General features: G+C 43.5%; 1 protein-coding gene across 3 annotated transcripts; it reads left to right on the top strand.

Annotated features, from left to right (window-relative positions):
• Positions 1-4,890: 4,890 nt before the first annotated feature.
• Positions 4,891-27,219, top strand: LOC120054604 (run domain Beclin-1-interacting and cysteine-rich domain-containing protein-like). 3 transcript variants are annotated; one of them, XM_039002075.1, is made up of 21 exons: positions 4,891-5,146; positions 8,630-8,783; positions 9,212-9,295; positions 12,270-12,429; positions 12,752-12,921; positions 13,263-13,494; positions 14,548-15,009; positions 16,271-16,369; positions 16,558-16,673; positions 17,046-17,235; positions 17,365-17,469; positions 19,880-19,954; positions 21,677-21,737; positions 22,615-22,747; positions 22,874-23,019; positions 23,162-23,226; positions 23,360-23,598; positions 23,790-23,851; positions 24,062-24,215; positions 24,472-24,565; positions 26,276-27,219. In XM_039002075.1, exons 1-21 carry the CDS (start codon positions 5,109-5,111, stop codon positions 26,422-26,424), a joined length of 2,988 nt encoding a protein of 995 aa, XP_038858003.1. In that variant the 5' UTR covers positions 4,891-5,108; the 3' UTR covers positions 26,425-27,219. The 3 variants fall into 3 exon arrangements, with proteins under 3 accessions (XP_038858003.1, XP_038858005.1, XP_038858004.1); XM_039002077.1 differs by having other exon boundaries at positions 4,892-5,146; positions 12,815-12,921; XM_039002076.1 differs by lacking the exon at positions 4,891-5,146 and adding an exon at positions 5,876-5,939.

Raw genomic sequence — 27,219 nt, 5'->3', positions numbered from 1 at the left:
AGGATCAACAAGAACTGAATTGACGTACACTAGGCTATTTTATTTACTCATAGGTACGGTTTTGTGCTCCAAACGTATTGGGGCAGTGACACATTTTGTTTTTTGGCTCTGTACTCCAGCACTTATGATTTGAAATGATACAATGACTGAGGTTCAGGCTTTAATTTGAAGGTATTTTCATCCGTATCGGGTGAACCGTTTAGAAATTACAGCACTGTTTGTACATAGTCCCCCCCATTTTAGAGTATTGGGATGAATTCACTTATGTGTAAGAAAGTTAGACAAATATCATACCCCCGCAAATGCTAACCTTCCCTGTTATTGTAATGGTGAGAGGTTAGCATGTCTTGGGGGTATGATATTGGTGCATCTGTAACTTCCTCACCCATCATTATTCACAATTAATTTAGCACTATCCGTAATCATGGTAGCATCCACATTAATGTAGAAGTGTTTAGAAACATAATTATTAACAATAAAAGTGACTCCTAAATGACACATTATTTACGATTCGTTTCTATTCGGCACAAAATAATCTATAAAACAACCAAAACAAACAGCAAATGCATCCAACAAGTTTGTAGAGTCACAAGCTTGATGTAATCATTGCATGCTTGGAATATGGGACCAAATACTAAACCTTTGACTACTTTAATACTCCCAATACTTTTGGTCCCCTAAAATGGGGGGATCATGTACAAAAAAGTGCGGTAATTTCTAAACGGTTCACCTGACACGGATGAAAATACCCGAAAATTAAAGCTGACAGTCTGAACTTTAACCTCATAGTCTTTATATTATTTCAAATCCAAAGTGCTGGAATACAGAGCCAAAACAAAACAAAAAATGTGTCACTGTCCCAATAGTTTTGGAACTCACTATAAATATTCTGAACCAGGATCCTGATAGAGCAACATAAATTAGATTGAACACAAGTTACCTCTCCACAATGTAGGTGCTTTGAAACCTAGTGAAAAGTACAATATAATGTATGTTGCTATGAAGACAGATTATGAGCACTCACTACTCTGCTCAGTCAATGACGCCTGAGATGTCACCGGCCACGGCTCCCTTTTACCTCAACTGAATAGCTTTATTATACAGTCATTTAATAAACTGGTCTTTGCAGAGACTTGTTACTGGGGAGGTTGAGGAAGTTTATTCAGGTATGTGCATGAGTGGAGCCTACACACAGTTATTTAAAGAATACAGGAAATGGGCCAACAAAACGTGACTCACCCACTGGCATCAGTCATTCGATCTCTGATTCACCTGCTCAGGAGTAATGGACCCAACAGGGCTGCAGCCGTCTGAGGATACTGTCATTTTTCCACGTCTGTAAATCAAAAATGGTGTAAATGACACCACTCTTTTCCAAGAGCAGAATTCCTCTGATCTTTTTGAAATCGGTCTATTCATAGTTTGCACTCCATCAAGATGGTTAAGTTAGAGCTAAGAGCTGAATAGGAAAGTGCCCAGGGGGCTAATACCTGTTTCCAATTTATCTAAATGGAGCATACAGGTTTTACATTTGGAACTGAATTAGGTAGCGATTTATTATTATTTAGCTGGTATTTCCCTAGTATTTACTAAGAAATTATGTGCTAATCGATCTGGGTTCGATCGATCTGTACTTTCTGATACTTCATAAATTGGCACTAACTATCTGGTACTGAATAGTACAGCATGTTGCTTGTTTCCATGAATACCTAAAACAAAAATAGGTAGTAATAAGCTTCTACTACTTTACTAGCCTGTGGAAGAGGTTTAAATACCTGGGGAATAATTTATAAACCATGCGTATGTACAGTGAACAAAAATATAAACACAACATGTAAAGTGCTGGTCCCATGTTTCATGAGCTGAAATAAAATATCCCAGAATTATCCATATGCACAAAAAGGTTATTTCTCTAAAATGTTGTTCACAAATTTGTTTACATCCCTGTTAGTGAGCATTTCTCCTTTGTCCAGATAATCCATCTAGCTGACAGGTGTGGCATATCAAGAAGCTGATTAAACAGCATGACCATTACACTGTGACCCTTGTGCTGTGGACAATAAAAGGCCGCCAGAGCTGTTGCCAAATAATAAAATTTCCATTTCTCTACCATAAGCTGCCTCCAACATCGTTTTAGAGAATTTTCCAGTACGTCCAACCGGCCTCACAACCGCAGACCATGTGTATGGAGTCGTGTGGGCAAGCGGTTTGCTAATGTCAACATTGTAAACTGCTGCATGAGGCAAATGGTGGTCACACCAGATATTGACTGGTTTTCTGATCTACGCCCCCACAATAATACATCTCAATATTTGTGTATGTGCACAGACATTTTGGCTGAAATTTACGCAACAGTTATAAATAACATCCTTCTTAATTCACTTGTCGGAGAGGAAGGACACCACTCAGGGATTTCATCATGAGGCCAATGATGATTTTAAAACAGTTCAATGGCTGTGATAGGAGAAAACTGAGGATGGATCAACAACATTGTAGTTACTCCAAAATATTAAGTGAAAAGAAGGAAGCCTGTACAGAATAAAAAATATTCCAAAACATGCATCATGTTTCCAATAAGGCACAAAAGTAATACTGCTAAATATTTTGCAAAGAAATTAACTTTTTGTCCTGAATACAAAGCGTTATGTTTGGGACAAATCCAACATAACACTGAATACCACTCTTCATATTTTCAAGCATGGTGGTGACTGCATCATGATATTTTGCTTGTCATCGGCAAGGTCTATGGAGTTTTTTAGGATAAAAATAAACATAATACAGTTAAGCACAGGCAAAATTCTAGAGGAAAAACTGGTTCAGTCTACTTTCCAACAGACACTTTCACCTTTCAGCAGGACAATAACCTGAATCACAAGGACTTAATTACCAAGAAAACATTGAATGTTCCTGAGTGGCCAAGTTACAGATTTGCCTTAAATCGGCTTGAAAATCAACAACCAACTTGACTGAGCTTGAAGAATTTAAAAAAGAATAATGTACAAACATTGTACAATCCAGGTATGCAAAGCTCTTAGAGACTTACCCAAAAACACTAACAGCTGTAATCATTGCCAATGGTGATTCTAACATATATTGACTCAGGGGGTTGAACACTTATCTAATCCAGATATATTAGTGTTTTATTTTTCATTGTAGAATTTTTCCCCCACTTTGACATAAGAGTATTGTGTGTGGATCGTTTGCAAAAAAAGGACAAATAAATCAATTTTAATCCCACTTTGTAACACAACAAAATGTGTAAAAAGTCAAGGGATGTGAATACTTTCTGAAGGCCCTGTATACACAATCACACACACTACACAGATTCACAAACACACACGCATACCGACAACACACTTTTACACTCATCATACGCTGCTGCTGTACCTCTGTTCTTCATTTTATTATCTATCCTGATGCTTAGTCACTTTACCTTGTCTTCATGTACATACTGTAGCTACCTCAAATACCTCACACCCCTGCACAATGAGCTGGTACTGGAACTCCCTGTATATAGCTCCATTCTTGTGTATTTTATTCCTCTTGTGTATTTTTCTTTTTACTATAATTTTCTAACTGCATCGTTGGGAAGGGCTCATAAACAAGCATTTCAAGGTTAAGTCTACACCCATTGCATGTGACAAATAAAAATGTATTTCATTTACTTGGAGGAATTGCACCGGAGGAATATTGTACATAGGACTGAAAGCCCTTTCTTCTTCTTTTCACCAAAGTAGGACATGTCAGCAATTGAAAATATGAAATACTGTTTTTTCCTCTCTGTCTTCTGTTTGCCAACATGACCAGCGATGAGAGATGCATGTCCCCTGTAGGTAAGGCTGTCAAAATGCATGTGGCTCCTGGACATAATCTTTTGTCTGTGGTTTGTTTGTTTTGTGTGTGTGTGTGTGTGTGTGTGTGTGTGTGTGTGTGTGTGTGTGTGTGTGTGTGTGTGTGTGTGTGTGTGTGTGTGTGTGTGTGTGTGTGTGTGTGTGTGTGTGTGTGTGTTATGCACATGAACAGCTTATTGAGCAGAGCATACAATAAGTGATTGGCACACAAGGCCAGGGGCCCGCATAGATTAGGAATTGCTATTCACACATGGTATAAAGATGTGGATGTGTTTAACTATTCTTGTGGGGAACAGAAGTACCCACAAGAATAGTAAAGAAACAAAAATTTGACGAACTGGGGTCATTTTGTTTGTCCCCACAAGGTCAAATTCTATTTCTAGGGGGTTTAGGGTTAAGGTTAGAATTGGTGTTAGAATTACGTTAAGGGTTAGGGTTATAAGGTTAGGTTTTTGGGTTAATGTTAGGGTAAGAGTACGGGTTAGGGAGAATAGGATTTTTAATGGGACTGAATTGTGTGTGTGTGTGTGTGTGTGTGTGTGTGTGTGTGTGTGTGTGTGTGTGTGTGTGTGTGTGTGTGTGTGTGTGTGTGTGTGTGTGTGTGTGTGTGTGTGTGTGTGTGTGTGTGTGTGTGTGTGTGTGTGTGTGTGAGAGAGAGAGAGCGAGAGAGAGCCCTTCACCACCAGCAGGTGGCATCATTGTCAAGCTATTAGCAGGTTTGGCATAAAAAGCAGGGTTCTAGGCTGTACTGAAATTTTCTAGAAAAGTAATTAATGCATTACCCACCAGTTACAAATAGTAATGTGAAACTTTATATTGAATGTCACTGACTTTATTTAACAGAGAATGAAGGATAATTGAATAAGGTAGCAAATGTGCAGGCATCTTCATTTGAATAACTCACAGTTATAAATTCAGCATAAGGCTATTTTGCAATAAATAGCCTAGGAAAAATAAATCTCAATCTATCACTTCAAAAACAACCTGTGTCAAGGAGTAGGAGTCTTTGAAACATCAACCCCGCCCACTACTGATGATGGCGAGGTCATGCGGTTTTGTGTTTCTGTTTGGGCCTCATGCAATTTTTGACACTGACAGCGCTCGTATTGGACTACACCAGTCACCACTCCTACTAGCCAAAGTGAATGCGACGAGATAATGTTGAGCCACTGGCTGTAAGCGGCCGGTGACTTGTGTGTACTGGAAGTGAATTTGGGGGAAGCTGATACCGTATTCGGTTTCCCCCGGTTCGAGGAAATGGAGATTACGGCGGAGGCTGAAGACGAGGAACGCAGGTGAGGGACTAGGTGGGGAATCGGCTAACCAAGCTAGCTGTTTGTTAGCTAGCTAGCTTAGCCGGCTAGCTCGTTGGGTAACTAACTAGCTACATTAAGGTTGTTCACGGATGAAAACAAGTCTTAAATTGGCCAATGAACTTCAAACGTTGTCCTCAGTTACATGCAATATATAATACTGTCCATGACAATATGTATTTGCTAACTAGTAACGTTAACTAGGTAGCTAACGTTAACTAGTGTGTTAACTAAATTAGCGAACGTTAGCTAGCTAACTTGAGTTAGCATTATTAGCTAGTTGACGCTAAACTAACGTTAACTTGATATGTAGTTATCTTGCAAACTGGAAGGAAGTGCAATTTTGTTATGGCAAATTCTCTATTACAGGTGCTGTACAAGAGGGGTATTTATAGAATTCACCGGGAGTGAGCCAGGTGCCCCGCTCTATCCGACGTGAAAGCGGCTCAAAACAAAAGCGGTGTAATTAAATTATAGTAATCAGTAGGATTCTACGTTTTCCCATACAAAAGCGATTGCTTTTGATTTTTTTTTAAACTCTCCTTCCCAATGAAAACTAGTTTGAAAATGCAAACATTTATAGAATCTCTCGTGTGTTTCTGGATGATGCACTATGCTGTCTTGTTGACAACATGACCGAGATGTGCAGATTACTGTTCGATTTAAGAAGGGCGCTCCTTTCCTGTTTAGGCCTGATGATGTGACGGGCCATAGTAAAGTGTACCCCGGGCCAGATTAATCTAACCACCTCAATGATCGAGATACAGTACTGTAGGTGAGTGTCAACATGACCTGGATGATGGGCACTTTGGGGTGGACCCACCGGTTTCAATCAATGAGAGAATATTTCAAATAGATAAATTGGCAATGTACACATTGTTGGATTACTTCATGGAATAAAAATGTATTATTTTTAATAATGGAGCATCTTCTAAATTGAAACGTACCACCTGCAACTGGACACAGACATTTTAGAAGAAGATTGGCCGAATCAAGAACTAATATATTATGGGCAAATTTAAGGTTGGTAGAACAGGATCTTAATCTGTGCTACACCAAACAGTACCTAACCTGTAACTCTCATTAATGGATACCAAAAAAAACTATAATCACTGACAGACTCCTTCAGTAGTCATGAAACAGTGGCACACACTTCACTAGGTTCATCCTTAAAACCACTTCTCCTCCAACCCTGTAACATGAATGAGCCCTGGATGTTTTAAGCCTAGTTTCTGTCATATTTGCTGCAGATGAGTAATGTGAAGTTTTTAATAAGATACTTTTTACTAGAAAACTAGATCTTTCTAAAATCTCCCTTCTGGTGTTGTTCTTCATTGTTCCTCATTACTCAAGACTATTTTCCCAAGTGTGTGTGGGAGAGTGTGTGTCATTTTGTGTCAGCATTGAGTTCCAGCTAGCTGCTGACTTAAGGAAAAATGAGTAAGTCCTGGGTATGAGCTTGCATTTTGTCTGTTGGTCTGTTGGATTTTGTGCTCGGTCTGTTGGAATTTGTGCTCAGTCTGTTTTTTTTCTCTTTTTTTTTTATTTTCCTCAACATCAAATAGGCTACTTTAAGGCATATATTCACTTTTGATTTTGCTGCTATCTCAATACAAGTGGAAAGTGACACACCTCTTCACTCACCCAGAACAACAATATGTTAACTCTTTGTACTCAATACTGTTGTTTTAAAGAGTTTGCCATTAACCTATGCCCATTGGAGGTTGTAGCCCACATCACCTAGTGTCTTACCTACAGTGCATTCGGAAAGTATTCAGACCCCTTGACTTATCACATTTTATTACGTTACAGCCTATTTCTAAAATGTATTACATTGTTTTTGTTCATCAATCTACACACAATACCCCATAATGACAAAGCAAAAGCAGGTTTTTCTGAAATAAGTATTCAGACCCTTTACCCAGTACTTTGTTGAAGCACCTTTGGCAGTGATTACAGCCTCGAGTTTTCTTGGGTATGACGCTACAAGCTTGGCACACCTGTATTTGGGGAGTTTCTCCCATTATTCTCTGCAGAGCCTCTCAAGCTCTGTCAGGTTGGATGGGGAGCGTCACTGCACAGCTATTTTCAGGTCTCTCCAGAGATGTTCGATCGGGTTCAAGCCCGGGCTCTGGCTGGGCCATTCCGAGACAATCCTGCGTTGTCCTGTTGGAAGGTGAACCTTCGCCCCGGTCTGAGGTCCTGAGCAGGTTATCATCAAGGAACTCTGTACTTTTCTCCGTTCATCTTTGCCTCAATCATCAGTCCTTGCCACTGTAAAACATCCCCCACGGCATGATGCTGCCACCACCGTGCTTCACTGTAGCGATGGTGCCAGGTTTCCTCCAGATGTGACGCTTGGCATTCAGGCCAAAGAGTAAAATCTTGGTTTCATTAGGCCAGAGAATCTTGTTTCTCATGGTCTGAGACTCTTTAGGTGCTTTTTGGCAAACTCCAAGCGGCCTGTCATGTGCCTTTTACTGAGGGGTGGCTTCAGTTTGGCCACTCTACCACAAAGGCCTGATTGGTGGAGTGCTGCAGAGATGGTTGTCCTTCTGGAAGGTTCTCCCATCTCCACAGAGGAACTCTAGAGCTCTGTCAGTGACCATCGGACCAAGACCCTTCTACCCCGATCGCTCACTTTTGCCTGGGCGGCCAGCTCTAGGAAGAGTCTTGGTGGTTCCAAACTTCTTCCATTTAAGAATGATGGAGGCCACTGTGTTCTTGGGGACCTTCAATTCTGCAGAAATGTTTTGGTACCCTTCCCCAGATCTGTGCCTTGACACAATCGTGTCTCAGAGCTCTACGACAATTCCTTCGACCTCATGACTTGGTTTTTGCTCTGACATGCACTGTCAACTGTGGGACCTTATATAGACAGGTGTGTCCCTTTCCAAATCACGTCCAATCAGTTGAATTTACCGCAGGTGGACTCCAATCAAGTTGTAGAAACATCTCAAGGAGGATCAATGGAAACAGGATGCACCTGAGCTCAATTTCTAGTCTCATAGAGAAGGGTATTTATGTTTTGTTATTTTTAATAAATTTGCTAACATTTCTAAAAACCTGTTATCTTTGTTATTATGGTGTATTGTGTGTAGATTTCTGAATAAATATATTTAATCCATTTTGGAATAAGGCTGTATGTCTATGGTCTCAGTATACTTTAGAATAATTAGCCTATATCTACTTAGCCTAGTACAATGCATTTCATTGGGCGCTGTATATGCAGTGCACAGCCAGTAGTTTTTAGTCACAATGGTTCATTCGGGGTCATTGCACAGTAGTTTGTTTGTTATGGCAGATTCTTACTGTGTGATTTCTTCTCAGTCAGTCAATGCTGGTTTTAATTTTTCTGCTCAACTGTCTACTCTAGAATGTTTGGGTGAGGGACAAGTTCAGTCAAGCCTATACCTACCTCTTCACTCTCTTCCTCCATTCTCTCTCTCCCTCCTCTCTTTCCAGGAGGGAACACTGGAAGCTGCTCTCCAGTCTGAAGACCACGGTGGAGGGCCTGGTGTCCACCAACAACCCTAATGTGTGGTCTCGCTACGGGGGTCTACAGCGGCTGCACAAGGACATGAACCACATCCTCAGCCACGGCCTCAAGCACGAGCAGGTCAGGCCTCATGAACAAGTACTCCTTTACTTACTCTTAACTCTTTTACGCTATAATTTGTGTTTTCAATGAAGGTAATAATAAGGCCTTCTTATTTGGCTGTTTTTCAGCCTCTTTATTTAAATGCACTAATATTATTGCCCTGGGTAAGAGCCTCTGCTAAGTGGGAATTCAGCGTTTGTTCCCTGCATTTTCTTTGAGGCAGGGTGCAAAAGAGCTGCTGAGAATGAACATTTCATAGTTCTACTGCTTTTTCCTCTGAATCTGTTTTCTGATGTTCTGTTTTTATCCTGTCCTGGTAACCCAAATGTAAGATGGATAGGGAAAAACTGGTGGAAATGTGGTCATAACAGCACATTGTGGCCTTTCATCGGCCATAAGTAGGACAATGCCATTGTACTGTAGTAAACGCCGGTTTTGTGTTGCAGGTGTACTACAAGCAGAAAGACTACTGGCCCTTTGTGTGTTGTGTCCGCTACATCAGCCCTCACCTGGCCTCGCATGTAGAACAGGTATTGTACTCTAGCAATCTCTTTATGGTGATTAATCATCCCGTGTATATGATAGTGGAGCCAGTACAGTTTGTTGTGACCACAGACATTGGTTGCATCCCAAATGGCACCCTATTCCCTACATAGTGGACTACTTTTGACCAGAGCCTAGTGCTGAGCAATTAGTGCTTTTTAAAGTCGGTTCGTCTCGGTTATTAAAAAAATAATTGCTGGTATCTTATTCGCAAAAAAAATGTCAACAACAAATGCATTATAAAATAATGGCTAATTATTTTGGAGCTTTTTAATGGAAATCACAAAGCCCAAAATAGTGAACATTCAATTGCTAAAACATCCTATTGTCTCCATCAGGTCCACATTGGCTAGACCTTAATAGGAAATTACTATGAAATAAAATATTTACTTAGTTTTTATTTCATTACTTTATTATTTTTCATTCCTTAAAGGTGCACTATGCTGAAATTGCTCTGCCATTTCCTGGTTGCTAAAATTCTAATAGTTCCCCTAATTTCCGCAAGTATAAGAGAATCATTGAAATATGTTTTCATAATCAAAAATATTGTATTTTCAGCTGTTTGAAGCTGGTGTACAAAACCGAAAGTAAAAGACACATAGTAGCTGCCTAAGTATTCTGCAGAGCTGTCTGACAAAATCATTTGACTAGTTCTTCGAAGTAAATAAGGCATACTTTCAAGACTGCTTATTACCAACTACAACTATCAATCAGAGCTACCTCACGAACTGTCTCTATCCCTCTCATCTTTGTGTTGTTTACATTCCTCTCTCATGCGGTCTGTGTTAAGGCTATCAGTCTCTGTCGAGCCGGGAAGAACAGGCGCAATGAATTATGGTCATTATAGTTGATTACCACGTTTCTTTGCTGAACTAGGGTGAATATTTGCCTAATGAAAACTACAACTCCCTTCAGCCCAGCATCCCACAAAGAAAGTTCTTGACTTAATTTCTCTCGTGAATTATTTCATTTCTTTCTAGATAAACAGAGCGTTGAGCTCACAAAAAATGAACTAATGGAATTAAAGCAATTGAGCTGATGTTTTTTATATTTTATGAAGCCCCTTTTACGCCTGCAGTTATCACAAAGTGCTTATACAGAAACCCAGCCTAAAACCCCAAACAGCAAGCAATGCAAATGTAGAAGCACGGTGGCTAGGAAAAACTCCCTGAAAGGCAGGAAACTAGGAAGAAGCCGAAAGAGGAACCAGGCTCTGAGGGGTGGCCAGTTCTCTTCTGGCTGTGCCGGGTGGAGATTATAAGAGTACATGGCTAGATTGTTCTTCAAGATGTTAAAAAATTCATAGATGACCAGCAGGGTCAAATAATAATCAGTGGTTGTAGAGGGCGCAACAGGTCAGCACCTCAGGAGTAAATGTTAGTTGGCTTTTCATAGCCGAGCATTCAGAGGTCGAGACATCAGGTGCGGAGCTGCAACATGACCAGGTGGACTGGGGACAGCCAGGAGTCATCAGGCCAGGTAGTCCTGAGGCATGGTCCTAGGGCTCCGGTCCTCCGGATGGGTGCGTACTTGAATTCACACAGGACACCAGGAAAGACAGGAGAATTACACCAGCTATAACATATCTAGCCCCCCGGCACATAGACTATTGCTCTCTGAGCTCTAGTCAAAAGTAGGACACTATGAGGGGTTGCGTTAATGCAGAATTCTGTGTTTTTCACACAGATTTTTTCAAATAAATGCCTAAGAAATATCTTGCTGCGTTTTGTAAATGCAGATCTAAAATGCTTCTTATTGTAGTTTCTGCTTTTCATCAGACAAACGTTGTGCTTCAGTTGCCCTTCTCCCCTCAGATGAGAGAAACAGCATTCTATCAGCAGACAGCACTCTGACTGATGTCTAGCTATTTTTCTCCGGGTACTTTTCTCAGTGTAGCCAGCTAGCTTTTCTCTGGGAAAATGCAAGATTAACTTGAAGCAAAACATTAGGAAATGTAGCTGGCTACATTCTTTCTATGATAAACATTAGAAAATATGATGGCCATGCATCATTTAGCAAAAAAAGACCTTGTCTTTTCATTGTAAGCTCATTTGGCTGCCAGCCAAATAGCGTTGAAAATGAAGCTATTTTCTGCCGAATGTGTATTTGTGCCTAATGTATTTTCTGTGAAAAAACTATAGTTGCACGCCCCTGATCACTTTTGAAAATTTTAAAAATATGATTGACTTTCAATATAAAACATAGGTGAAATGATTTAAATGCAGATTTCGGAAGGTCTGTGTTATGAAAATGCAGATTTATGAACACTAACGCAACCCCTTACTATATAGGGAATAGGGTGCCATTTGGGACACAGACATTGTTGAATCTATATAGTTGTGACAACAATACAGTGATTAGCCATTGTGTAACCTAATGATAAGTAGTGGTTCTAAGTTGATGCTAAACCTGATCTTAATGGTAGGCTGGCCCACAGTTGACAATGAGTTGAAACGAGGCAAGGATAAGCTTTAGTGAATGAATAAACACAACTTTTGCACTCTTACCAGGGTAATGCTTCATCAACACCCTTCTCACATGCTACTGTTGTGAAACCCAAATGCCCTTTAACCTTTTAGCCCCTGACCTCTTTCCCGTCTTGTTGATGTGCTAATGTTTTTTGTGCAATCTGCTGTATCTTCAGAAAACTCTCTCGATGATCTCAGCAACTGCCTGTTACATTATCACAGAAGGTACAAACAGATCTGGGTGCGTCCAGCCAGCCAGCTAGCCAGCCACAGGTTCACCTGTTTATATAGTGGTCATCTCTCTAACCATCTCTTTTTTCTTTCTGTATTTTTCCTCACCCTTCCCCTCCCATCCCTTGCCCTCTCCCCTCACTCTCTCTCCCATACACTCCTCCTTCAATCTCCCCTATCCCTCCCCCCTCCGCTCTCTCTTTCTCTCCCTCTACCCTCACTTCTCTCCCTCCTCTCTCCCGCCCCTTTCTGGGCCCTGTAGTTCAGTAAGCTGGAGCCCGTGCTAAACAGGGGTATACAGAGTGTTGGGGAAGGCTACAAGGCAGAGCGCTGGCTATTGCACAGCCTTCAGGTCCACCTGCTCTCCGCCCAGCTCAGACCCCTGCTCAAACACCAGGGACACACCCGCAAGTACTACAACGGTAAGGCTGCGTGTGAGTGTGTGCGCCCCGGCCAAACCAAGACAACTGTAGTTAAGTTTGTGGACTTGATGAAGGAATTAGGGCTGGCACGGTAATTGTAGGATCATGTAACCGTCGATTCTGGATGAAAATAAAATAACCTTCATAACCGTTTCACTTTTAATTTTTCATATTCAAACGGAAAAAACGTCATCCAAAATTCCATGACCATCATAGCCCTAGAATTAATCAATGTTTTGGGCCTGTGATATCGTTTGGACTGTGTCTGTTTTATTGTCTTGTCCTATTGACCTTATCTTGACTTTCTCCCTTTCTCGGTCAGTTGCTCGCTCTGTCTCACGCCTCTCCCCCTTCCCTTCTCTCTCTCCCTCGCTCTGTCTCTCAGAGGAGGCCTTTCTCCTAAAAGAGCCCCATGTGACGGCCATGTTTCAGTATCTTGAGGCCGTGGAACAGAACAACCCCCGTTTGCTGGCACTCGTTGACACTGTCAAGGTGGGCACCTCACACACACACACACCAATACACACCAATCATACTCTCTGTCTGTACATCTTGGTGTCTTAAGTTCCTGTCCCTGATATCCACTTAAGCATTAGTGGAGGATCTCTCTCCCTCCATCTCTCTATTTGTCTTCTCTTTTCTGATACAGCTCAACCATGCCTTACACATAAATTGTCTTGTGCCATGTTTTTTTTTCTTTCTTTCCCCTTGTTTTTACTATACCTAATTGTCTGTGCCTGCATTGATCTCTTACCATCTATCTTACTGTACCTCTCTTTCACATTCTAATTTGTCTCTAATCCTCCCCCTCTGTTTTTCTCCTTCTTTCTCAGCTGTCCACTCTGAAGGGCCCTCCGTGTGTGGGGGGCCTGTTGAAGAGCCATAGTCTGTGTGAGCTGCCTGGGGCCGGAGGAGGCTGGAGGGGCGGGCTGGGCAAGGGCCAGGGGCCCCCCAGGGAAGAGCTCAACCACAGGCTCACCACCTCCCAGTGCTCCCTCTCCCACCGAGACAGAGGACACACACTGAACAGCATAAACACAGGGGTCATCTCAGAGAGGAACTCAGGTGAGGGGTGGAAGGAGGATAGGAGAGAGAGAGGGAGACAGGCTCCCACTGAGACAAAGGACACACAGCCAGCAATAACACAGGGGCCATCTCAGAGGGTAACTCTGCTCAGGTGAGGAAATAGGGAGCTGAGGGAGGTTAGCGAATGGAGGAAGGAAGAAGGTGAGGGATAGGAATGAGGGTGTGAGAGTGGGAAAGAGAAAGTGGTACCCAACACTGACACCACTACGGTCGGCCACATTAGAGAGCAACACAGGTGAGGATGGAGGGATAGGAGGGAGAGATGGAGAGTTTGGGGTAGGGAGTGAGAACATGGGACGAAGAGCAACACCAACACAGATCAGGAGATATGGAGGAAAGCAGAGGGATTGAGTGTAAGGAAGGTAGATGGGAAAGGAAGGGGAGAGTAATAAAGGGGAGAGTAATAAATTAAACACAGATTAAAGCAGGGAATGAAGTAGAGGTGGATGAACTGTACAGTAGGGTAGAATTTCAGAGGGAGGATAGAGGGATGGAGCAGTAGTCTGAGAAGGAGAGGAACAGCATTGTGAATGGAGGTTAGGCAGGACATGTGCCTCCTGTTATCGCATTATCATTTCAGAAGGTCAAGGTCCACAATAAGTCACAATAGCTGAATTCACTACAGTGCTTGTGATCGCCGTGAGCCTACACAGGCCTGATTTGTAAATGGAGATGTGGTTTATTGGCGATTGTAAGGAGAAGGGATTCCCTAAAACTCTTATCTGCCTCATCTCTCATTTGGTGTGTCTGATAGAAACATTCAGAAGTTTGAAGATAGATATGGGAAGTATAGAAGTGACACTAAGAATTATTTCTGCTCTGTTTTACAGTTCTAGTTGAAAGTCTCAGAAAATGTCAACCACCTTATATTAGCTGCTTCCCTTGATGCCTAAATTCCCTCGTATCTGCTTTTGAGGTCACTGAGTCTACACCGACCTGATTGTGTAAGGAGATGCGATTTGAATAAAGCATTGATGAAGTTTCTTCAGAAAGCAGTCTGACTGAAACTCTCTTCTTGTTCCCCCTCTACAGACTCTATTCCATCAGCCAGCGCCCCGGGAGCCCCTTGGGGGTGCGTGTCAGGGTCCGGGGGGGAGGGCGAGAGGGGTGTGACTCCTCCTCCCCGCCCCATGGCAGCTGTCCCCCACATTGCCCTGACCGAGCCCGCCTCCCCAGGCCCTGCCCACTCAGACACCCTAGACTCTGGCGAGGGCGACGACGGCCCAGAGTACCTGGCCATCGGTAACCTGGTGCAACGCTGCAATCGCCGTGACTCCCAGAGCTCCACCCCCAGCAGCGAGCCCGGCGGGAGTGGCGAATCAGGTGGCGAGGTTCCGGTCCAGCCGCCTATGCGGAGCTCCCTGACTGTGGTCCCGCCTCCCGCTCCGCGAAGGTCATCCTTCTCGGAGGGACAGAGGGGGCAGGGTCGCGGGGGCAGCAAGGGGCACATCCGCTCGATGTCTGACATGGGGATCAACCACAAACATAGACATGGTGAGTGTGTGTGTTTGTTTGCGTGTGTGTTTGTTTGCGTGTGTGTAGCAGGTGAGAGGCTAGGGTATGTTTGCTGAGCATGAGTGCAAACCAATACGTGTATGTTTCTTTGTGAATTTTTATTTCAAATAAGTAATTGAAGGTTAATGGCTGCAAGACTAGTGTTTGTATAAGAGTGTGTGTATGTAGCAGGTTAGCGCCTGAGAGAGAGAGAGTGTGTGGGGGTGTGTAGTTGCAGTGCTATGCGGTGTGGACCACATCCAGCACATTTGTCTTTCTCGGTTGCCATTTGCCACAGTGCTTTTTCCTTTTCCTCTATTTTCTCTCGGCTAACCTCCTGTCTCTGTCTCTGTCTGCGTGAAGGAGGGGGCCACAGGAAAATCACCATTATAATAGAGGACCCTGTAGCAGGTTGGCAGTGCAGTTCTTCTGTGCTCCGTCTTCTTCCTCTCTCATCCCCCTTTCCTTGCATGATAAATCCCTACTTCCACTTCTCTTATCTCTGGCCTTGCTTTTGGTTCCTCATTTGTGCTGTTCTGTTTTTTGGTTGTTGTTTGGTTGATTTTTAGGTCGAACCAAGGTCACTCAAGACCCTAAGTCTTTGATTTAATGTTTGGCTGGTTTTAGGTGAAACCAAAACCAAGACCGTAGGCCAAAACAGCTCGCCATGTTCATTCATTGTGTTGGATAATGTTTGAATACACGCTACTTTCATTACATTGTGACGTTTTAATGTTGTTGTTTTTTGGTCTTTCATTGATTTTACTATTCATTTTTTACAAATGTTACCTTTTATCTTTTTTTTTTTTTTTTCTAAGGTCAGTATAACTTCAATTTATTAGTTGCTTATGTGGTCAGAATCACTGTCAGCAATCATAAACGTATCATCACAATATTCGCCTTGGATTTGCAGTGGAAAGGAGACCGTTTAGTACATATTTGATCTAATTTTATTTTTTTACCCTGATGTCATTTACCTAGCTGATAACAAAACATTGATGTGTTCATTGATACATTTACTTTCGATACATCCTTTGTGGGTGTCTGACTGAGCATATCTCAAAATGGATATTAAAGTTGAAATGTCAAGCTACTACGACACTGTTCAGTTAAGTCTGTTTCTGCTTTCTTTAGCCAACTTTAGCACAAATGTTGAGTACAGAAAACATCTGGTAACCAGGCTAGTTGGCCCTTGATATGACACTGATCTTCCTTCATTTTTGTGGTCAATCTAACATCAGCGGTGTGTTCTGTTTGTCAGAATCGTTGGTTGGAGTGGACTGCTGTGTCACGGCCTACAGCCCCTTCTCCCCTGCCATCAGTGATGTCAGCACACCCAGCTCCCTCTATATGGAGTCAAGTGAGTACACTGGTTCAAACATGACTACCTAGCTGGCAAAATAAATGTCATTGTCAATGTCCATCACCTTACCTGAGGTATATATGCCAGTGACACCAATACTAATCAACATACAGTGTTTGAGGCTTGTCTTTGCTGAAAATGTGTGGGTGTGTGTGTGTCTCTGCATGTGTGTGTTGTCTCTGCAGATGGCTCCCAGTACAGCAGTGTTCCAGACGGCATGTTCCGGAAGCCGTCAGAGGGCCAGAGCCTCATCAGCTACCTATCGGAGCAGGACTTCGGCAGCTGTGCTGACCTGGAGAAGGTGAGCCTGGGGAGGGTTCATAATCCCACATCATCTGACCCCTGACCTTTGAGTGATTAGAATCGGAACGTCTAAACGTTCCAATTCTCCCGAAGTCTGCACTCGTGCACTTTTCCCCACACATTTTAAAGCATTGGATTTGTGTACCATAGTTTCTTACCCCAGAACTTGCCTTTTTAAAGGAAATGTGTGAGTGCACTCTAAGGACAGAAAGTTAGAGAATAGGGAGAGTTATGACCTAATTGGAATGGTATCATTTAGGAGACCCTTACACTCACCTCTCCAACTGTGTGAAATCAATCATAACTTCATTTTGAAAGTGTTACAGCAAGGCCTCACTCTCCCCCCGCCCATCTGCGTGTCTCATTCCAGGAGAATGCCCACTTCAGCATCTCTGAGTCTCTGATTGCCGCCATCGAGCTGATGAAGTGCAACCTGCGGCGGCGGCGGGAGGAGGAGGAGGATGGCGACGACAGCGACTCAGAGATCCAGCAGTTAAAACAGAAGATCCGCCTGCGCAGGCTGCAGATCCGACGCACCTGCCTGCCACCCTCACAGCACTGTAAGAGCTTACGCATGGCTGGACATACACATGCACGGATGCATGCACACACAAACAAACAACTCCCAACTTAGTCCCCATGTCGTAATTTTGCTGCTATTGATTTTAATCCTGTCTCCCTTCCTCCAGTGTTCCACTCCACAGACAGCGGAGGCTCCTGCAGGAGCTCCCAGGATTCCTTTCACATGTCCGACTCGGGCTCTGCCGAGGAGGTGGAGGAGTGTGAGCTGAGAGGTAGAGAGAGGGAACGAGGGAACCTTAGGAAGGATTGTGGACTTGGATGGAAGGGTTTATATTATATACACATCATGCAAGCTTTGTGTGCCATTAACTTCACAACCTCATTGTCATGTCCCACATATCATTCATCTACCCACTAAGGCTGGAAACGGCTCCCATTTTTAATGGTATTCATTAACATTGCTCTCTGGACTGTTGAGGCAAGGTAGCTAGGTCTTTGATAAATGTGTGTGTGTGTTTGCCTGCATGTGTGTTCTAAAAGTAGCCTTTATGCGTGTGTGTGTGACTACTTCCTCCTGTTTATGTGTGTGTATACACAGTACTACTGTGTGTAGTCATATAGTGCATTTGGAACCCTTGACCTTTTCTACATTTTGTTACGTTACAGCCTTATTCTGAAATGGGTTAATTTTAAAAAGTCATCAATCTACACACATTGCAAATACAGGTTTTTATACATTTTTGCAAATGTATTAAACAAACTACCTTTTTTACTTAAGTATTCATACTCTTTGCTATGAGTCTCGAAATTGAGCTCTGTTGCATCCTGTTTCCATTGATCATCCTTGAGATGTTTCTACAATTCAATTGATTAGACATGATTTGGAAAGGCACACACCCGTCTATATAAGGTCCCACAGTTGATAGTGCATGTCAGAGCAAAAACCAAGCCATGAGGTCGAAGGAATTGTAGAGCTCCGAGACAGGATTGTGTCAAGGCACAGATCTGGGGAAGGGTACCAAAAAATGTCTGCCGCATGGAAGGACTGCAAGAACACAGTGGCCTCCATCATTCTTAAATGCAAGAAGTTTGGAACCACCAAGACTCTTCCTAGAGCTGGCCGCCCGGCCAAACTGAGCAATCGGGGTAGATTCTCTGGTCTGATGAAACCAAAATTGAACTCTTTGGCCTGAATGCCAAGCGTCACATCTGGAGGAGACCTGGCACCGTCCCTACGTTGAAGCATGGTGGCGGCATCATGCTGTGGGGATGTTTTTCAGAGGCAGGGACTGGAAGGCTAGTCAGGATCGAGCGAAAGCTGAACGGAGCAAAGTACAGAGAGATCCTTGATGAAACCTGCTCCAGAGCGCTCAGGACCTCAGACTAGGGCAAAGGTTCACCTTCCAACAGGACAATGACCCTAAGCACATAGCAAAGACAATGCAGGAGTGGCTTCAGCACAAGTCTCTGAATGTCCTTGAGTACCCCAGCCAGAGCCTGGACTTGAACCCGATCGAACATCTCTGGTGAGACCTGAAAATAGCTGTGCAGCGACGCCAAAGCTTGTAGCGTCATACCCAAGAAGACTTGAGGCTGTAATCGCTGCCAAAGGTGCTTCAGGCCCCCATTAACATTGACGGGGCTGTTGTGGAGCGGGTCGAGAGTTTCAAGTTCCTTGGAGTCCACATCACCTACGAATTATCATGGTTCAAACATACCAAGACTGTCGTGAAGAGGGCACGACAAAACCTTTTCCCTCTCAGGAGACTGAAAAGATTTGGCATGGGCCCCCAGATCCTCAAAAGGTTCTACAGCTGCACCATTGAGAGCATCCTGACCGGTTGCATCACTGCCTGGTATGGCAACTGCTCGGCATCTGACCGTAAGGCGCTACAGAGGGTAGTGCGAACGGCCCAGTACATCACTGGGGCCAAGCTTCATGCCATCGAGGACCTATTTAATAGGCGGTGTCAGAGGAAAGCCCATAAAATTGTCAGAGACTCCAGTCACCCAAGTCATAGACTGTTTTCTCTGCTACCGCACGGCAAGCGGTACCGGAGTGCCAAGTCTAGGACCAAAAGGCTCCTCAACAGCTTCTACCCCCAAGCCATTAGACTCCTGAACAATTCATAAAAATCGCCACCGGACAATTTACATTGACCCCCCCCCCCCCCCCCCCTGTACACTGCTGCTACTCATTGTTTGTTACCTATGCACAGTCACTCAACTAGCCTGTACCCCTGAACAATAACTCGGTGCCCCCTGTATATAACCTCGTTATCCTTATTGTGTTACTTTTTATTTTTGCCTACTTGGTAAATATTTTCTTCTTCTTGAACTGCACTGTTGGTTAAGGGCTTGTAAGTAAGCACTTCACAGTAAAGTCTACACTTGTTGTATTTAGCGCATGTGGCAAATAAAGTTTGACTAGTAAATACTGGTAAAGGGTCTGAATACTTATGTAAATGTGACATTTGCAAAAATTTCTAAAAACCTATTTTTGCTAAGTCATTATGGGGTATTGTGTGTAGGTTGATGAGGAACAAAAACAATTTAATCAATTTTAGAATAAGGCTGTAACGTAACAAAATGTAGAAAAAGTCAAGGGTTGTGAATACTTTCCAAATGCACTGTATATTTGGTGGTGTGGAGCCAGTGCTGAGTGTAGTCTCTGTCTCTCAGATGGCTGTGAGGGCCAGTCCCTGATGGCGGTGTCAAGGAGCGGCCTCTCCCTGTCGCTCGCCTCCCTCTTCTCAGGTATCTGATCTGGTGTGGGGTACAAGAGACAGGGCTAGGGGGGGGGCACAAAAACTACGGATGTGGAAGGCTGGACAAATGTAGCTGGATTCCATGGCTCTTTCTCAATGAATCTTTCTGCGATTCCTCCCGTCCTATTCTCAACTGTATTGAAGGACAAGGTTCAAGGTCCCTCCCCTCTGACCTTCTCCAATGTGTTTTGAGGAGGAGGTGGCGTGGAGTGAGGAATTGTGTGAAGATGAAGTGAGGAAGAACTCTTACCAAAACAATTATTTCCCCTTTACTCTCTGCCTTTTGAGTGATTGATGTTCACGGTTAGCATCATATGGACTCTACCTTTTTCCTTTTGAGCTTTCAGTTTAATTTGGTATCATTTCTACCAGATTGGTGCCCATTGGTACCTAGTCATTTTAGTGACGTCTACAAGTGGGAAAAAGGTTTTCAGTTTGGAATCCAGCTAGTTGCTGGCCTGGCTTATGTGCTTTGTGGTGCCTTTGCTGCTCCAGAGTTAGGGAGACCGGCGATGAGTGTGTAGACATCTATGGTTTGATGGGGGTTAGGGTCTTCAGTAGACTAGTACATTTGCGGTCAGCAGTGTATAGCTACTGCTGCTATTGGGCATTCATGAATATTCATTCATCCATCCATTGATTCACTCAACAATTAATTTAGGCTTTATGTGTGCATGAGATTGCATCACTGATGCACATCCAGTTGTGTTAGTGCTCAACGCGATCTAAACAGGAACGGCTTCATATTAATTCCACCTTGCCAAGTTGCCTATTTCTAGCATGCTGCAGTGGTAGCAAAGAAATAGTCTGGCTTGCATTAAAAGAAACATCAGATATTACACGTGTGAGACTAGACTTAACGGCTTAATGGACTGCGAACAAAATGACTCCCACAGTCTTATTGTATATAAGTATAGCTGTTAATAAGATGATAATACATTTTTGTTTGTGATGCTGCTGCTGCGTAGTCGGCTTTCATAAGAAAAAGGATACTTGCTGATTATGTCATTTGTTGCAGCCTAACATTCAAATCTAGCATCCCTTTGGCATATCGTTGTTTTTGGATCTTGTCAGAAGGGCTTTGGATTTGCATCGACTGCACAAATCCACATATGAACATATTCTGAAATGGACAAAAGAATAGTTTTAGACTGAACCCCTAGACTATATTGGTCAGAAACTGGGTTGCAGTTGTGGATTTGGGATTGGGTCATTGTCTGCTGGCCTGCCTGTCAATGACCTATATTGAATATGCTAGTTCTTTCATCCCCTAGCCTAGTGATCCGTAATACCCTAGTTTCCATGAGATTTTCCAGAGGCTTATAGCGCTTTATCAGATTCATGTTCTTTGAAATCCCTCGTGTTTTCACCTAGCCAAGGCTTTCTGACTCCAATGTCCCATAATATTCTGCCCAAAATCTCTCGCCAGCAGCACACTAATATGACACCTTTTAAAAGTCCCTATGTGAACTCTCTGCCACACATGTAATGTCTGATGCTTTTGTGCCTTCTATAGGACTTGTCATATCTAGGACAAATTAGTTTTCTCCTGGAACACCAACCTCAAATTTTTTGCTGTAAATGTTTTTATTTGTGATTGTCTGAATTTGATGCCTGCCTTTAGAACCAAATTATGCTAGGTAGTGTGATTTGATGTGCTTTAAAAGAACTGAGCCTAATCTCTCGCTCTCTCTCTCTCATATATATACAGATGCAGACATAAAGCGCAGTGTGACGTCCAGTGGCCGCTCGTTCCTCACCTCAGAGTCTATGTAACAACTGCTCCTCCCACACACTCACACTCTAGCCTTGTAGATGTAGGCCCAATCCCAAATTGACCCTATGCCCTAGACCCTTTGTCCTATGCACTTGAGATTTGATAGGTTTAGGCAATTTTGTAACAGCACCATCTTGCCCTCTGATAGGATACGATAAGTCTCGTCTACATCTCCACAAGTGTATAGAGAATAGTGTCTAGAGATGGATTTGGCCATTGTCTGCTGACCTGCCTGTCCATGTCAATGACATAGGTCATATGCTAGTTCTTTCATCCCCCAAGCCTACTGATCCATAATAGCCTAGTTTCCACAAATTTTCCAAAGGCCTTATAGCTCTTTACCAGATTTATGATCCTCGAAACCTTATGTTTTCAACTAGCCAAGGTTTGCTGACTTCTATCGCCAATATTGAATATTTTGACATTGATTGCATGTGTGAATCTCCTGCATCTCACCTTGGCCACACCCTTTCTCCTATTGGCCCAATGAAGAATGGTAGTCCGTGGAGTGGGCCGGACTATAGACAGAATGTTTAGGTTTCGATCAAGCCCATATCAAGCACAGAGGTAACAGTAGAAAAAGAAAAGGCATGGTAGTTAGATAGCGGTAGTTAAAATTAGGCTATTGATTGCAGTAGTTGAAATGAAGCTTTTGTTCACGGTAGGCTACTTGGAAATTATGCTGTCATTTGCGGAAGTTGATATTAGGCTGTTGCTCGCGGTAGTTGAAAATAAAAGGCTATTCTTTGTGGTAGTTGAAATTAGACAATTGTTTGCTAGTGTGGCTATAATTTGCAGCAGTGGAAATGATCTGTTGTTCACAGAAATGTGTTTGGTATATGCTTCTTCACACTTCCTACTCCCTCTCTCAGCTCTCCGTCGTTCCTCCAGTCTAACTCGGCTGAGTCGGTGGCCATGGGGCTGCTCAGGCAGTTTGAGGGCATGCAGCTCCCCGCAGCCTCGGAGCTCGATTGGCTGGTCCCAGAGCAAGACGCACCGCAGAAGGTACGCTCACACAGACACACAAGCATGCAGACACATACATGCATGCATAGACACATACATACAAGATCCCCCACACATACACCTACACTCACACAAACTGACCTGTATTCTCCCTCTACCCTTCAGCTCCTGCCCATCCCTGACTCCCTGCCCATCTCTCCTGATGACGGGGAGCATGCTGACATCTACAAGCTGAGGATCCGGGTGCGAGGGAACCTAGAGTGGGCCCCGCCCCGACCCCAGATAATCTTCAACATCCACCCCGCGCCCAAGTGAGTCCTTAACACACACACACTGACTTCTCTCCCCCTTCTTGTTTGTCTCTCCCCCTTTTTGTTTGCTTGTCTGTCGCTCTAACCCTCCTATGTCTGTCTGTCTCTAACCATCCTCTCTCCCCCTTTTTCGCTCCATTAGGAGGAAAATAGTTGTGGCGAAGCAGAACTACCGCTGTGCAGGCTGCGGGACTCGCATAGACCCAGGTACAAACCACATTGAAGACCCCCACCCTCCAAAACACAACCACACATGTTATCCTCATCCCACGGTGGTCATTTTGTGTCAAGCCTCACCCCCTGCCTCACTCTGTTACCACTACTCCCCTTCACCGGACAGACTACATTAAGCGAATGCGCTACTGTGAGTACCTGGGCCGCTACTTCTGCCAGTGTTGCCACGAGAACGCCCAGGCGGTGGTGCCGGGCCGCGTGTTGAGGAAGTGGGACTTCAGCAAGTACTACATCAGCAACTTCGCCCGGGACCTGCTGGGCAAGATCGCCGGAGACCCCCTGTTCAACCCCAACGACATCAACAGTGGCCTCTACAAGAAGAACAAAGCCCTGGAGACTGTCCGGGTGAGAGGACTGGACTTCAGCCTGGTTTAGTTTAGATTAGTCTAGTTTGATGCTTAGTTTATGCTTATCTTTGGCAGTATTTTATTTTGCTTTAGTTTAGCCTACTCATACTAGAAAGAACATTTGTTCCGGTTATTGGTTGTGGTTTGAAATGTGTTCTATAAACGAAGTGCATTTGTACTATTCTTCAGGTTTTGAGGGTCCAACTCTTCCACATGAAAAACCTCTTCAAGACATGCCGCCTAGCTAAAGAGTAAGTTGTGTGCATGCATGCGTGTGCCGCCTCCTGCAATGAATGGTATTGTCGATATGAGAGTCCCTTTCTTTTACATGTTACATTCCTCCTAAAGTATTCTTCCTGTAATGAACTGTGCTATTGCTATGAGACGACACTGTCTGCGCTGTCAGGTAAAGTATTGCTGGTAGGAGTTCCCCTCGTGTGTCTTTGCGTTTGACCCCATAGAGTGCTGGACCAGTTTGACAGCCTCCCAGGTCACTTGACTGAGGACCTGCACCTATTCTCCCTCAACGACCTCAGTGCTGTGCGCAACGGAGTTCTGGCCACCCGGCTTCGAGAGCTGCTGAAATTGGGTTCCGGGCACGTGGCTGGCTGTGTGGTGAGAATCTGTTGCATTATCTCTCAATTAATGATATTAACAGCTTGCTAACTATACATTTTCCTGTAATAGAGACATTCATTGTTATAATGTACATTTTGAATTGTCATTCTATAATAGAAAATATGAGTCAAATTACTATTTGCACCATGTGTGACAGTGGACTTGAGGGTGTCATAAAGTGACATTTCCATTCTGTGCGTCCCCTTAATGTCAATGTCTCAATTTCCCCTCTCTCCTTCTTTGTCTCTCACAGCTCTGTCAGGCCAAGGGTTTTGTGTGTGAGTTCTGCGGCAACGACAAAGACATCATCTTCCCTTTCGAGCTGAACAAGTGCACACGCTGCGAAGGTGAGCTCCCCCCGTATCCAGATTGTCATAAATTCATCCATCCCAGGAAATTCGGTAATACCAGCACTGAACACAAGGGGTGTAATTTTCAATCCAAAGGTTAGCCATGCTAACGAGTACTTGTAAAATCCAATAGTGCATGCTAGCTAAATGCTAACGAACGGTCTCTGACATCCCAGCTCAGTTATACAAGTAACTAAAAAATGCTTCTCAGTTTAGCTGGCAAACATTTAGTTGTGAATTCCATACTGTAACTAGATCACCTGGCGCGTGCTGCACCACAGTCAGTGACTCACGAGGCTCTGTTCTCTCACCGTGACTGTAAGCTTCATACTGAAAAATTGTAAGACCGGTGAAATGAAGAACACAATCTGCTTCATCTCCTGGCGTATTGCACAAGTGGGCTGCAGGTATTTACTTAAAAAGTAGCTACAAATATTAACATTTATGAAAAAAGTAAAACTGTATTGATAAATCATCCTATGACTATTTCGAAATAACCCGGTATACCGCTCAAGCCTAATCCCAAGACAGGAGAGAGGGAGCAGGAGGAGTGGAAAAGAGTGAGGAAAAGGAAGCTAGTAGTGAGGGAACAGATGACCAAAGGACTGGAGAGGGAGAGACAGGAGAGTCTGAGGGGGGGAGAAGGGGAGAGGAGGAGGTTATTCAAAGCTCTCAAACAGAAAGTCTGGCCAAGGCATTTTGGAGTAAAGGGAGGAAGATGAGGAGATAAGAGAAGGAGAAACCGAGATGGGGACAGGAGTAAATGAGGAAGGAAAGCATGAAACTGAGTAGGTGGACAAAGAATTTGAGGAGAGGCCATGCCTTAAATTTGGCAGAAGCAATCGGGCCTGGGTAGGGTAGGGCCTGAACGTTGCAGGTATTGCGCGGGCTTAAAATTAATGCCCGTGCAGGGCTCTAATAAGGATATGGGTCTATTTCATGTCTATGTAATGGCAGGATGAATTGGAGTGATTGAAGGTGTTTTTTTTTCTTTTGATATGTGCCTACCTGTTCACATTATTAATTAAGCCTCAACTTCTCTGTGAATGTGAAATAAACATGTTTGTGAATTTCAGTTGCTTTATCATTTCATTATCGAGGGGACAAATATATTCATTTGAATATGTAGTAACAAATGTATACAATTGAAGCTTCCACACAGGTGTTACCTGAAATGGTTCAGTCACACATTCATAGCTTTAGAAGCTGTGTGTCTCTCTTTTGAGAATAGGCTGCTCGTTGTTGTGTCTGAACTGGTTTGTGTGGTGCACTGACTTTTGGCAAGTTTCTCTGCATTTCACCACTCCTCTCCTGCCTTCTGCCTTGCCACCCTGACACGCCTCTTCTTTTATAGTCCCATGTCACCCCTTCCCCTCGCTTCAGAGACTGTCATTGGCTATTCTGCCGTGACATCACAGCACCTCAGTCTTCTTCCCATTGTGAACAATGTTGTCAAACCGGTTATTAGCGTTGCGGGAGCGCTCCCCCATGTTTGCTTAGAGCTGGTTAACAGGTGAGTTATGGGGTGGAACATCAGTCTAGGGACTAGGCTGTTGGCCATATATTTTCTTGCGTCCTTCTACACATCGACAAAACCAAAGTATTTTTTTAAACAGGACTCCACCCATGTGTGTTTGTCTCAATCTTTTATGTCGTGTTTCAGTGTGGTTGCTTTTGCAATGACATCTCTCTTGTGTTGTCTTTCAGAGTGCAAGGCGTGTTTCCACAGCAAATGTTTCCGGGCAGGCAAGGAGTGCCCACGATGCCAGCGCCTGGCAGAGAGGCGGGAAAGGATGGCACGCAAGAACATGGAGGAGCAGGAGGATAAGGAAGAGGACGAGGGAGGCGGGAGCTAGGATAACGAACTGAGAAACAAGGGAGAGAGGACTGGAGAAAGATTTAAAAAAAGAGAACAATGATTTTACTGACTGACAGGGACCCTTATTCTTTCAACGAATCCCTCCATCCCTCTCTTTTCCTTGAAATTGCAGCTTCTGGCTACTGGACGAACTCTGATTTTAGTTTTTCGGTTGCTATAGTGAAAGATTAGATTTTTGTTTTTTCTTCTTCACCCAAAGTAACAGGATTCTTGCTTTTGTTTTTTGAATGCATTGTCAATATTCTAAATAGCATATTATATTAATATATTGGCTTGATTTTTATGGTTTGCTGCTCTGATTCCAAGTGCAGATATCATAATACAATAGAGTCCTGCCATGTACAGTATGTATAGAAGTGATTATTTTAAATAGAACAAGGTAGGTAGAAGTACTGAAATGTTATGCTATTTTAGCCAACCCTATGTGCCTCTGTCACCAATGTTCTTATACTGGCAGAGATAGCGCCCCATTTGGTTGTTTAAGAGGAGTTGGAATGACAGGTCTTTGGCGGGGGGTCTCTCAATCAGTAATGCACAGAGTTGCGAATATTTTAAGATGATACAATGTTTGTGTGCATGTGTAAAAGGTGATATATGCATCTACTAAAAAGGTGTGGAAGTGTGTACTATGGAGTGTGTGTGAGAGAGGTTGTCTCTGTACCTACTGTACCATGCATCTGTGCAGAAATGTTTTGCACCAGCCTGATCAGGCACTTAAATATATCATTTTTTGTCTTTGTGTAAAATATGAAGTCTTTGTTATTTTTAACAA

The sequence above is a fragment of the Salvelinus namaycush genome, chromosome 10, assembly GCF_016432855.1.
Source record: "Salvelinus namaycush isolate Seneca chromosome 10, SaNama_1.0, whole genome shotgun sequence".
NCBI lineage: Eukaryota > Metazoa > Chordata > Actinopteri > Salmoniformes > Salmonidae > Salvelinus > Salvelinus namaycush.
The sequence above is the reverse complement of the archived record's forward strand: the minus strand, read 5'-3'. Positions and strand labels throughout refer to the sequence as shown.